General features: G+C 43.3%; 1 protein-coding gene across 1 annotated transcript in view; it reads left to right on the forward strand.

The window, feature by feature from the left end:
* LOC145335563 (uncharacterized) overlaps positions 1-11,938 on the forward strand; it is a 45,682-nt gene extending 33,744 nt beyond the window's left edge. The window contains exons 3-4 of the mRNA XM_080181370.1: positions 472-843; positions 8,218-11,938. Coding sequence (XP_080037496.1) covers positions 472-843; positions 8,218-8,800 — 955 coding nt within the window. The 3' untranslated portion in view covers positions 8,801-11,938. The remainder of the gene's footprint in view (positions 1-471; positions 844-8,217) is intronic.
* The last annotated feature ends 1,416 nt before the right edge of the window (positions 11,939-13,354 follow it).

A 13,354-nucleotide genomic window follows, 5' to 3' on the forward strand; every position in this document is an offset into this window, starting at 1 on the left:
AGTCACAGGCCGAAATCTCAAACGTCACATCTAGATGTGACACAGTCATATTCCTTGGGACCTCAATATCATCGGACTTTGAATCCAGACGGAGAAATGATTGTCCAGTCTGTCAATTTGAAAAGATTTGAAATGTCAGTGTGAGTGAAAAAGAGTCAAAACATGCCACACTTGAGTGAGTGTGTTCCAATGCACTGACTAAAGAGCTTCAACCAGTTACACAGTCTGAATAAATATCACACCATTCACAGCGGGAAGAGACTGTAATCTTGTATGTGTGGACGAAGTTTCAACTCATTGTCCACTCGAGAGAGGTAAGGACACCTGCATCATGGAGAAACCATGGAAATGTGTGGACTGTGGGAAGGGATATGGAGCCCCATCTAAGCTGGAAGCTCATCGGCGCAGCCACACTGGGGAGAGGCCATTCACCTGCCCTCAGTGTGGGAAGGGATTTAATCAGTTATCCAGCTTACGGATGCACCAGCGAGTTCACACTGGGGAGAGGCCATTCACCTGCTCTCAATGCGGGAAGGGATTCAGTCAGTTATCCGACCTGCAGACACACCAGCGAGTTCACACTGGAGAGAGACCATTCACCTGCTCTCAGTGTGGGAAGGGATTCACTCGATCATCCCACCTGCAGAGACACCAGCAAGTTCACACTGGAGAGAGGCCATTCACCTGCTCTCAGTGTGGAAAAGGATTCACTCGGTCATCTCACCTGCAGAGGCACCAACGAGTTCACACTGGGGAGAGGCCGTTCATCTGTTCTCAGTGTGGGAAGGGATTCACTCAGTCATCCAACCTGCGGACACATGAACGACTTCACACTGGGGAGAGGCCGTTCACCTGTTCTCAGTGTGGGCAAGAGTTCAGTCAGTCAGCCGACCTGCAGAGACACCAGCGACGTCACGCAGGGGAGAGGCCGTTCACCTGTTCTCAGTGTGGGAAGGGATTCACTCTGTCAACCCACCTGCAGAGACACCAGCGAGTTCACACTGGGGAGAAACCGTTCACCTGCTCTCAGTGTGGAAAGGGATTCGCTCAGTTAGCTGACCTGCGGACACACCAGCGAGTTCACACTGGGGAGAGGCCATTCACCTGCAGTGTGTGTGGGAAGGGTTTCAGAGTTTCATCCCGGCTGCTGAGACACCAACAAGTTCACGAGTGATGACGGGTTGGATTCTGCTGTTATTGTTTCTGCTCTCAATTACATCCAGGATTGCATTTTGTTCATTCTCTCAGTTGGCCAATGGGACTGGCTGGTCTCAGCCTCCACTGGGCTGATGCTCTCTGAGTCTTTTTGCGAATACCTGGTTTCAAATGTCATAAGGATCACAGAGTGACAGGGTGTTAGGAAGTTTAGAGATATTTAGTCAGAAAAAAACAGGTTGGCAGTACAAAGGTACATTTCTGAATGGAGGGCTGTGACAAGTGACATTTCTCAAAGATCAGTGATGGGACTTTTGCTGTTTGTAGTAAATATAAACGATTTGGAGGAAAATGTGAGTGGTTTGATTGGTAAGTTTGTGGGTGACACGCAGGTTGGTGGAACTGCGGATAGCGATGGGAACCGGCAGAGGATACAGCAGGATATAGGTCAGTTGGAGACTTGGGCGGAGAGATGGTGGATGAAGTTTAATCTGGACAAATGTGAGGTAATGCATTTTGGAAGGTCTAATACAGATGGGAAATATACAGTAAATGGCAGAACCCTTAACAGTATTCATAAGCAGAGGGATCTAGGTCACAGGTCATTGAAAATGGCAATAATAATCAAGAAGGCATATGGCATGCTTGCCTTCATCGGGCGGGGTGCTGAGTTTAAAAATTGGCAAGTCCTGTTGCAGCTTTATACAACCTTAGTTAGACCGCACTTGGAATCTAGTGTTCAGTTCTGGTTACCACACTACCAGAAAGATGGAGAGGGTAGGGAAAATATTTATCAGGATGTTGCCTGGTGTGGAGGGCATTAGCTATGAGGAGAGGTTGGAGAAACTTGGTTTGTTCTCACTAGAGTGATGGAGGTTGGGGGGTGGAGATGACCTGATAGAAGTCTACAAGATTATGAGGGACATGGACAGAGTGGATAATCAGATGCTTTTTCCCAGGGTGGAAAAGTCAGTTACTAGGGGCATAGGTTTAAGATGCGAGGAGCAAGGTTTAAAGGAGATGTACAAGGCAGGACTTTTACACAGGCCCTTTGGCCCTCCAAGATTGCACTGACCATGCTGCCCCATTTAACTAAAAACCCCTACCATTCCAGGGACCATACCCCTCTATTCCCATCCTATTCATGTCCTTGTCAAGATGCACCTTCTTGAAAGTCCCTTCCGAACAGCACAGTGGGTGTACATACACCTTAGGCATTGCAGCAGTTCAAGTTTATGGGTGGCATGGTTGCACAGTGGTTAGCACTGCTACTTCACAGCTCCAGGGACCTGGGTTTGATTCCTGTCTTGGGTCACTGTCTGTGTGGAGTTTGCACATTCTCCTTGCATCTGCGTAGGTTTCCTTCGGGTACTCCTGTTTCCTCCCACAGTCCAAAGATGTGCGGGTTAGGTTGATTGGCCATGCTAAAAATTGCACTTAGTGTCCTGAGATGCATAAGTTAGAGGGATTAGTGGGTAAATATGTAGGGATACGGGGTTAAGGCCTGGGTGGGATTGTGGTCGGTGCAGACTCAATGGGCCGAATGGCCTCTTTCTGCACTATAGGAATTCTACAATTAAAAGAAGGCACCCTTGGGGTTGGGGTTGACCATGGCCAAGGCAGCTACATACAGCCGCATATTCTGTTATAATTGAAGGACTGCAGATTGAATTTGAGGCATTGTGGGACTGGACTATCTTGACCTCATTCCTGTGACTGCCCAGAAACTCATGTCTACTTTAAAGAACAAAGAACAATAAAGCACAGGAACAGGCCCTTCGGCCCTCCAAGCCTGCACCGATCACGTGTTCCTAACTAGACCATCTGCTTGTATCCCTCTATTCCCAGTCTGTTCATGTGGTTACCTTGATAAGTCTTAAATGATCCCAGAGTATCTGCCTCAACCACCTTGCTTGGTAGTGCATTCCAGGCCCCCACCACCCTCTACGTAAAATACGTCCCCCGCATATCTGTATTGAACCTTGCTCCACTTACCTTGAACTTGTGATCCCTTGTGTTTGTCATTTCTGACCTGGGAAAAAGCCTTTAACTGTTCACCCTATCTATGCTCTTCATAACTTTGTAAACTTCTATTAGATCGTCCCTCAACTCCGTCTTTCCAGGGAGAACAACCTTAGTTTATTCAATCTCTCCTCATAGCTAATACCCTCCATACAGGCAACATCCTGGAAACCTTTTCTGCACTCTCTCCAAAGGCTCCACGTCCTTCTGGTAATGTAGTGACCAGAACTGGACACAGTTTTCCACATGTGGACTAACCAACGTTCTATATAACTGCAACATCATATGCCAACTTTTCGACTCTATGCCCTGTCCAATAAAGGCAAGCATGTCATATGCCTTCTTCATCACCTTTTCTACCCGTGCTGCCACCTTTAAGGATCTGTGGACTTGCTCACCCAGATTTCTCTGTGTGTCTATATTCCTGATGGTTCTGCCATTTATTGTAAAGCTCCCCCTTGCATTAGATCTACCAAAATGCATCACTTCGCATTTATGTGGATTACATTCCATCTGCCATCTCTCCGCCCAATTTTCCAGCCTATCTATATCCTGCTGTATTCTCTGACAATGTTCATCACTATCTGCAACTCCAGCAATGTTTGTGTCATCTGCAAACTTACTCATCAGACCAGCTAGATCTTCTTCCAAATCATTTATATATATCACAAACAGCAGAGGTCCCAGTACAGAGCCCTGTGGAACACTGCTAGTAAGAAGCCGTTATATGCTTTGTCTGAGGCCAGAACTCTCCATTCACCTGACGAAGGGCAAATCCCGAAAGGTTATGAGTTTACTATCAAATAAATTGGTTGGACTTAAACCTGGTGTTGTCAGACTTCTTATTGCCATATTTACTGGCCAGAGACAGGATTCCAGGATATTTTACTAAATATGTGGGGATTTTAATTCGGATACAATTCACTTGTGAGAATGAGAGTTTTAATTTGTAATGGTTATTTAAAATTTGACACATATGAAATGATTCTGACCAATCCTATGTTGGATTGATCTTGGATTAAACTGCCTGTCAGCTCCAAAGATTTATTCCTGACGCAAGTAACACAAAGAAAAGGAAAATTCTGGAATTGGATACTGAAGAAGAGAGTTTAAAAAGAAAGGGTATTAAATAGAAATGTTCCCAGACCATGTGGTCATTAGATTAAAACAAAGGAAGATTGCTGACGTCCATTTGAGAACTTTTAATCTACCCCATTTCTAATGAAGGGAGTCTATGTACAAAGAAAGCCCAAGAAAGAACCTCCCCAAGGGGGCTCTGGAAAGCATCATGATGGGGGCACCTGCCCACGAGATGATCACAAAGCCCCATAATGCCCAGATACTAATTTTATTGAACCTATAATGTATGTAACCTATCACCGTTCTGATTGGATTATGTCCAGCCGGGATGGGCTGAGTAACTGGATAAGAATGGATGAAATTCTTTGATGGGTGGAGTTGCACACGGTCAGCTCCTGTGGCTTCTCCTCGCTGGTGTAACTCAATGAACTGTTTGTCGATTGAATCAGCCACAACACACTGGGTACATTACCACTTCATCCTTGGGAATGGCAGGCCATTCCCTGATGCTGCAAGGAATCTCTGACAAAAGCTATAACCAAGGAAAATAATAATAATACGTGTCTTCGTCAGTCATTTTACACACACAGATATTAGTCGTGTGGGGGTGATGGTCCAGACTAAATGTGGCCTTGGGTGGGGGGGCCTTTCATGAATCACGTGTCTGGTCATTGTAAATGTGCATTCAAAATGGTTAGAAGCATAGATCATGAGTAATATTCCAGCTCCTGTGACAATAGAGAAGCTCTGTCAAATTTTCACAAGCCCTGGGTTAGCAGATCCACTTATTTTAGATAACGACACACTGTTTACAAGTCAGGTGTTTCAAGAGTTCATGTAAAGGAAATGTGTACGCCATCTGACCTGCCACTCACATTTGTGTAGCTATATGCTTTTCCTTTAAGTTTGCTGCTTTGAGGAAGGAGATAGGGAGATGGAGAGCCCTTCAAAAGGAACTACTTAAAAATAATAACAACAAATCATGGGTTGTAGGCATTGCTGGAAAGGCCAGCATTTTAAATCCAATTTTTGAGATCCCCGTCTGAGCTGTAAACCTTTGGATTAAATCCCATCATCAAAAAAGTATTTCCCAGCTGAATGTGAAAATTGATTCACTGATTCATCCCAATTACTGATAGAACAGCAAAATTACACCAGAGGAAGACCACTCAAACACTTAATGTTTTCAAAGGGATTTTCTCAGTGGTTATCACTCTAACTTTAAAAGCTCAAAGCATTCTAACTACCCCTCTTGTGGGCGAGGGATAGTTTAACTGTTCTTTCTATGATGGGACAAATCACTTGTTCACTCCAACGAGTTCACATCTAAATGCAGCTGATTGTTATGTTGTCAATCACACCCAGGGCAGAAGTGTGCTGGAAGGCCTATGCTGCTTAGTTGCCAAATAAATTGATGTAAAACATTTGAACCTTGGCCCAATGGTACCAATCGTAATCAGATCGCAAATCATATTTTCCATTGAACATTATGGGTTTAAATGGCAGAGTGATTACCCAACATTCTCTGCGGGTGAGACTATGCCCTATCCGCATTACTGCAATTGCTGCGCAAGCGCGGTACCTGGCTCTGACTGGGACATGCGCAGTGTCTGAACTCTGACCAGAGCATGCGCATTCCGGGCTGTGTCTGGAGCTGCGAGGAGTCGGAAAGAAACAATGGAGTGAGGTTCAGTAATGGAGCCGCTGGGTGACCGGGGAGGGATAGAAGCAGCGGAGTGGGCTGGGAGGCTTCATAAACACCTTGTGGATGCCTCAATCCAAATAATATGTTCCCGGCACCGGATAGAGTCGGAGCTGAGCGGCTCCAGGCGCGGGTTACCGGCCGCCATCTTTATAGGAATAATGTACAACGGGGCGCATGCGCTGTGAGCCTGGCCCAGTTACCAACTCTCCCGGATTGGACTGGAGTCTCCAGGAATTTTTTATTTGTCCATGGGATATGGGAGTCGCTGGCTGGGCCAGCATTTATTGTCCATCCCTAATTGTCCTCCAACTGAGTGGTTTGCTAGGCCACCTCACAGGGCATTTTGAGAGTCAACTAAATTGTTCTTGATATAGAATTAGACCAGACCAGATAAGGATGGCAGATATTTTTCCCAATTCATTCACACTGAGCCATAAATAATATATCTGATCGCTACCAGATAACAATATCAGACAGGTCTCTGTCCTATATTAGTATACTGTCTCCTTTAATATATTTCAGAAATGAGATGGGCACATGAAGGAAATAAACTTGCAGGGGAGAGGGAATATAGAAGGGGAATGGGACTGACTGGATTGTTCAACAGAAGTCGGCATGGACTTGAGTTACTGAATGGATTCCTTCTGTGCTGTAATGACTCTATGAGTGGAAATATATAACAGAGTTACAGTGCCTCATTACAAGACGAGAAATAATAAATGTACTTTGTTACAGAACCATAAATAATATATCAGACCCACAACATAACAACACTCGGCATATCTCTGTTCTCTAATAATTTATTATTCTCTTAAATGTCAGCCATCTCCGAGGGAAACCAGCCCTTTAATTGTGAACATGAGGAAAGAGACCATCCTTTTAGCCAGACAAATAAATGTGTCAAGCTGAGGGAGCAAAGGATGTCAATGTCTTTGAGAGAGAGAGAGTCATAATGTGGAAGTCGGCCAATGAATTTCAGACTAAAACTTCCTCCTCTGTACAACATTTGGGAGGAAATCAATGTTTCCCCCTTTCCATTTGTTTTGTCATTCTGGGGGAAGTTGGGGACTTGCAACAACTGAAGGGAAAAGGAAGTGAATCCAGTCTGTATATTCCACACATTTTTAGTCCAGTCATATGGGCATATTGTCTGTCTGGCAGCCTGCATGGAGATATTCACCTGTGTGTCTCCAGGACAGGAAGCAGTGAGCATGGATCTGTCAATCAGCATCTTCAGGAGAATTGGGAGGGTGAATATTAGATACAACAGAGTGAGAATGGAGAGAGTGTGTTGGATGGAGATTTACAGCTTTTGAGGAATGAGAGGAAAATAAAATTGCATAGAAACTAGAATTGTCAGTTCTGAATTTCTATTCTGCACTGACACTGATGACTTGTCTCAATTTGTTTTACAGGATATTGAAAGAGGAATCACTGGTTGAAATCTCAAATGTCAGGTCTAGAAGTGGCAGAGTCATATTCCTCGGGACCTGAATATCATCGGCCATTGAATCCGGAAGATTTGAAAAAATTTCAAACATCCACGTGACTGGAAAAGCATCAACACACTGCCAAATTCAAGTGAGTGTGTTCCAGTGCACTGACTGAAGAGCTTTAACCAGTTACACAGCCTGAATCAATATCACACCATCCACAGCGGGGAGAGACTGTACACGTGTTGTGTGTGTGTGGACGAGGCTTCAACTGATTGCCACCCAAGGCAGAGGCAAGGACACCTGCACCATGGAGAAACCATGGAAATGTGCGGACTGTGGGAAGGGATATGGAGCCCCATCTAAGCTGGAAATTCATCGGCGCAGTCACACTGGGGAGAGGCCGTTCACCTGCTCTCACTGTAGGAAGGGATTCAACCAGTTATCCATTCTGCAGACCCACCAGCGAGTTCACACTGGGGAGAGGCCGTTCACCTGCTCTCAGTGTGGAAAGGGATTCACTGTGTTAGCCACTTTGCAAAAACACCAACGAATTCACACTGGGGAAAGGCCGTTCACCTGCTCTCAGTGTGGGAAGGGATTCACTGTGTTATCCAATCTGTGGAGACATCAGCAAATTCACACTGGGGAGCGGCCGTTCACCTGCTCTCAGTGTGGGAAGAGATTCACTGACTCATTCAGCCTGCGGACACACCAGCGAGTTCACACTGGAGAGAGACCATTCACCTGCTCTGAGTGTGGAAAGGGATTCACTGTGTTATCCACCTTGCAGAGACACCAGCGAATTCACACTGAGGAGAGACCGTTCACCTGCTCTCAGTGTGGGAAGGGATTCACTCGGTTTTCCCACCTGCAGATACATCAGCGAGTTCACACTGGGGAGAAACCGTTCACCTGCTCTCAGTGTGGGAAGGGATTCACTGATTCATCCAGCCTGCAGAGACACCAGCAAGTTCACACTGGAGAGAGACCATTTACCTGCTCTCAATGTGGAAAGGGATTCGACCAGTTATCCAATCTGCGGACACACCAGCGAGTTCACACTGGGGAGAGGCCATTCACCTGCTGTCAATGTGGCAAGGGATTCAACCAGCTATCCAATCTGCGGACACACCAGCGAATTCACACTGGGGAGAGGCCATTCACCTGCTCTCAGTGTGGGAAGGGATTCACTGTGTTATCCAGTCTGCAGAGACACCAACGAGTTCACACTGCGGAGAGACCGTTCACCTGTTCTCAATGTGGGAAGGGATTCAACCAGTTATCCAACCTGCAGATACACCTGCGAATTCACACTGGGGAGAAACCGTTCACCTGCTCTCAGTGTGGGAAGGGATTCAGAATTTCATCCCAGCTGCTGAGACACCAACAAGTTCACGAGTGATATTCGGGGTTGGATTCTGCTGTTACTGTTTCAGCTCTCAGTTACATCCAGGACTGCATTTTGTTCATTCTCACAGCTGGTGAATGGGGAGGGTTTCTTTCTGCTGGACTGGCCGGTCTCATGGCTTTGCCTCCAGTGGGCTGATACTCTTTGAGCTTTGTTGCGATTGCCTGGTTTCAGATTTAACAACAATCACAGAGTGACAGGGTGTTAGGAAGGTCAGAGATATTTAGTCAGTATTTCTGTTTGAAACCCCCCCAGATGCCGATCCAATTTCCTTTGTAATTGATTGTTTCCACTTCCTCCACCCTCGTAGGGAGCGGGTTCCAAGTCAATACCATTCGCTGCAGCAAAATATTCTTCCTCACATTCCTCCCCCTGCATCTCTGACTCAAAACCTTAAATCTGTGTCCCCCCTCGTCCTTGTCCCATCAGCGAATGGGAACAGCTTTTCTTTGTCCACCTTATCTAAATCTTTCAGAATCTTGTCCACCTCTATCAAATCTCCTCTCAACCTCCTTTGCTCCAAGGGGAACAACCCCAGCCTGACATTGACAATAAAGAACAAACTAACATATGAGACGAGTTGTATCCTTTTGAGGCTGGGGTGGTGGGGTGGGGGTGGTTCGAAAATTTTTTCACACAAAGGGTAGTGAGTGTCCGGAACAAGCTGCCAGAGGTAGTAATAGAGACAGGTACAATTTTTGTCTTTTGAAAAGCGCTTAGACAGTTCCATGAGTAAGATGGCTATTGAGGGATATGGGCCAAACGCGGTCAATTGGGACTAGCTTACTAGTTAAGAAAGGGCGGCATAGAAGTATTGGGCCGAGAGGCCTGCTTCCATGCTGTAAACCTCTGTGACTCTGTGACTCTATCTCATCTTCCTGATTCTTACTGATTACAGATGAGTCAGCCTCCGATTTAAATGGATGAAGGAGATATCATTACGCTGGGTTGTAAAATGCAATTGGCTGAGCAAATTGTCATTATTATTGATGTGTGTTTACTGAACGTAATTGATTTTTAAACTAATATGAGGTGAGAATGATCAATAAGAAAATCTATAATTGATTTATTATTGATTGTACATGTTAGATTCATTGGAAAGATTCTGCCACTGTATCCCAGAGCCATTTAACCATTTTGGTCAACTCCCAGCAGCTGCTTGTTGTGTTTTTATTTTAAATAAATGTTATGTCTTTATACAGATATATCTGCCTCGTGAGTTTTATATTGTTTGTAGTTAAAGACAGTATTGGTCACCTCAAATTATCCCACAATACAAGCCATAATTTGGAAATTTGTTACCTATTATGTACTTATGTGAAATACATCTCAGTCCCTTGGTTTCACCTCACGGTTTGCACCTCTGTTCTGTATGTGTTTTCTATCTAGCTTGTGGTGTGCCTTCCTTGAAAATATTTCATCGGACGATGTATAGAGAAATTCACTCTGTTAACCGAAGCTGTAGCGACTCTGATAGTGTTTTTAAGGGGCAGTGTAAAGGAAACTATTTCCTGCCAAACACTGTCCTGCATCACCCTCTGATGAAGCAGATTTTTTGCTATTTAGAATTTTCTGAAACTCGGTCAGTGACAGATCAGTTTATGAGTGAAATCACTGAAGTTCTCCTCATTGTTCACTCATTCTATCTCTGGATTGTCTCATAAAAAGGCAGAGATGAAGATGTATTTACATGGATGGGTCACTGGGTGGCAGAGTGACCCTTTCACTGAACGGCCTTGAGTTCAATCACATCCCCCACATGACTGGGGGAACATGTCTGTCTGGGAAAGGAAGGAAACCGTATAATAGGGAAAATGGAGCGGAGTTGATGAGTATTGGAAAACGAAATAAAGCCAAACCAGAGATGGTTACATTTTCATTCAATATTTATTTTAAAAATTCAGAGAATATTTTATAGCAACATTATTTTTTAAAGTTAGAAAAGTGAATATTACGATTGAGCTTCACATTGAGAACAGAACACATACACATGGAATCCGTCAATATTTGTACATCTGTTATATACACCAGAAACTGAAAACAGGACCTTAAAGAAAGAGTAATTAAGAATAAGGAATGAGAAACGTTTCTTATTTATACATGATATTTAAACTATGCAGAAATTATTAACCGTAATTACATTATAACAAAAAATGCCCCCTACATTTCACACTGAAAACTGAAATAACATCTGAAGTTGCTTCAGTTACAGATTCAGAATGATAAACTGAGAGAAATTTACTGGTGGAGCCACCAAGAGGAAATATTATAAATGAGCCATACAAATCAGCTGAAGGAAATCTGCAGCGTCCAAAATTCAACCCATCACTTGATCTGTAAAAGAAAGATACAATAATGAAATAGATGTTTATGATGCGGGACAGTAATGTTGGAGTTTTTAATCAGTGAAACATTGAGAGATTTTTCAAATCCGTTCTGCCAGTTTGAAATGTGAGTGAATTGAATCATCTCACCTTCATCAGAGTGACGGCAGTGCTGTAGAAAATGCTAAGGAAGAACAGGACGATGAATGTGGAAGCGGTTGTCCAGATGTTGCTGTTATCATCGTCATTGTCGTCAATCCAGATACGATCAGTGGGGTCTAGGGGGCAGAGACTAAGAAATGAAATTAGATTAATTTATTGATCCAGGGAATCTTATTGTTATTTTTCTTTTCCTCGTTCTCTTTCATATGCTGTTAAATCATTCTCTTGTATAATTTTCAATGTGTATCTACTGTTAAATTCAGGACACTGAGTAACCGATCTCCGTAATTATCTTCACACTTGATCTTTATTGCCATTCCTTGGACAGTCCATGTCAGAAAGCACTGAAGATGTTTTCTTGAGTATCAGTTCATTTCCAAACTCTTTGCCACTATCCCTTATTGAAGAATGTTATGACTGATATTGAGGAACGTTCACTGATCAATGATGGTTTTCACAGATGCTGACTGATCTGTAAACTGTGAATGCTGTTGTTTAAGAGCTGGGATGTAGTTTCTGATCTTTTATGGTGGAAATGGTTAGTAGGTCATTGGCTTATTTCATTTTCTCAAAGTGTTTGTCGGTGCAATGTACATTGGGACAGTTGTTGGTGGATATGTCCATTAAAATTCATGTTTAACTTTTACTTTCATCATTTACCTGCCGTTTGTATTTACGAATTTGCATTTGCATTTGCGTTTGTGTGTGTGTGCATGAGCATCTCGTGGTCTGCATTAATCTTTGGTCCTGAGTTCATATGAGTGTATCTGGGTTAATGAACGTGTTCATTTGTCTGTGTTTGTTGATTTGTGTGGTTGTCTTCTGCGTTTGTATATATATTTTATTCTTCTAACTTTGTGGATATATGACTATTATTGTGTGAAGTCTATGTATATTTATTAATGCCACTCTTAACGTGTGCACGTGTTCCTGCCTATTTCAATGTGTTAATTTCTGTCACTCGAGTAATGATTCCTTCCCTTTCTGTGTGTGTCTGTTCCTCCGTGTGTTTGTGTGCTTATCTGTTTACATGTTAGTGTATGTATATACTTATTGATAGTTATTTATAACGATGTGATAATGTATGCTTGTGTTTCCATGTGTAATAATGTGTACTATGGTGTTCTGTTCTGTATGAACATGTGAATGTTGCGTCCATTTGTTTGCGTGAAAATGGCTGTCTGTTTATCTCTATGCAGTCTGTTAATGTGTTTATGTGTATTTCCCTGTGTCAGTGTTAATGCTTACAACATTGTGTGTTCCTATATCTATATTCCCATCAGCGTGAACGTGTGACAAAATGTATTTGTGTATTTGTCTATGTGTGTGGATCCGCATGCGTGTGTATCTGTCTTTATTGTGTGTATGCATGTATGTGTTTGTGTTTAGGTCTGTGTTCCTAGTTACGTATGCAAAGGTGTGTGCGTACTTGTGTGTTTGTATGCGTATATGTGTGTGTACATATTTGATAATTTGTGTGCATGTTTTTGCTTTTGTGCCTGCGTGTCTATGTGTGCATGTGCGTGTGTGGGTGTATGCATGTGTGTGCGTGTATGTGTGTGTGTTTGTGTGTGTGTATGAGATAGAGAGAGAGAGAGAGATAATGTGTGTGCGCGCCTGTGTATGGGTGCATTTGCCTGTGTGTATTTGTGTATTTTTGTTTATATATGTGTTGTCCATGAGTGTATTTGTGTGAGCGTGCTTGTTTGTGTTCGTTTCTGCATATATTGTGTGTACTTACGGTCCGTGAATACGTATTTGTCTGTATGCATCTATCTGCGTTTTTTTGTGTGTGTTTTGGATTTGTGTGATTCTCTGTCTGTATTTGAATGTGTGTCCATGTTTCTGTATATGTATGTGTGTAGGGGGTATGTGCATGAGTTTGTGCATGTGTATTTACATGTATCTTTCTGTATTTGTATGCATATATATGAGTATGTGTATTTGTGCGGGTATTTGTGCATTTGTGTCGATGTGTGTGTGTGTGTGTGAACACCTATATGTGTATTTATAATTGTGACAGTTTTGTGCAGTATTGTCAGTGTGTGTATGTTTTAACTGT

The sequence above is a fragment of the Carcharhinus amblyrhynchos genome, unplaced genomic scaffold, assembly GCF_965287045.1.
Source record: "Carcharhinus amblyrhynchos unplaced genomic scaffold, sCarAmb.v2.hapA scaffold_39, whole genome shotgun sequence".
In the NCBI taxonomy this organism is placed as follows: domain Eukaryota; kingdom Metazoa; phylum Chordata; class Chondrichthyes; order Carcharhiniformes; family Carcharhinidae; genus Carcharhinus; species Carcharhinus amblyrhynchos.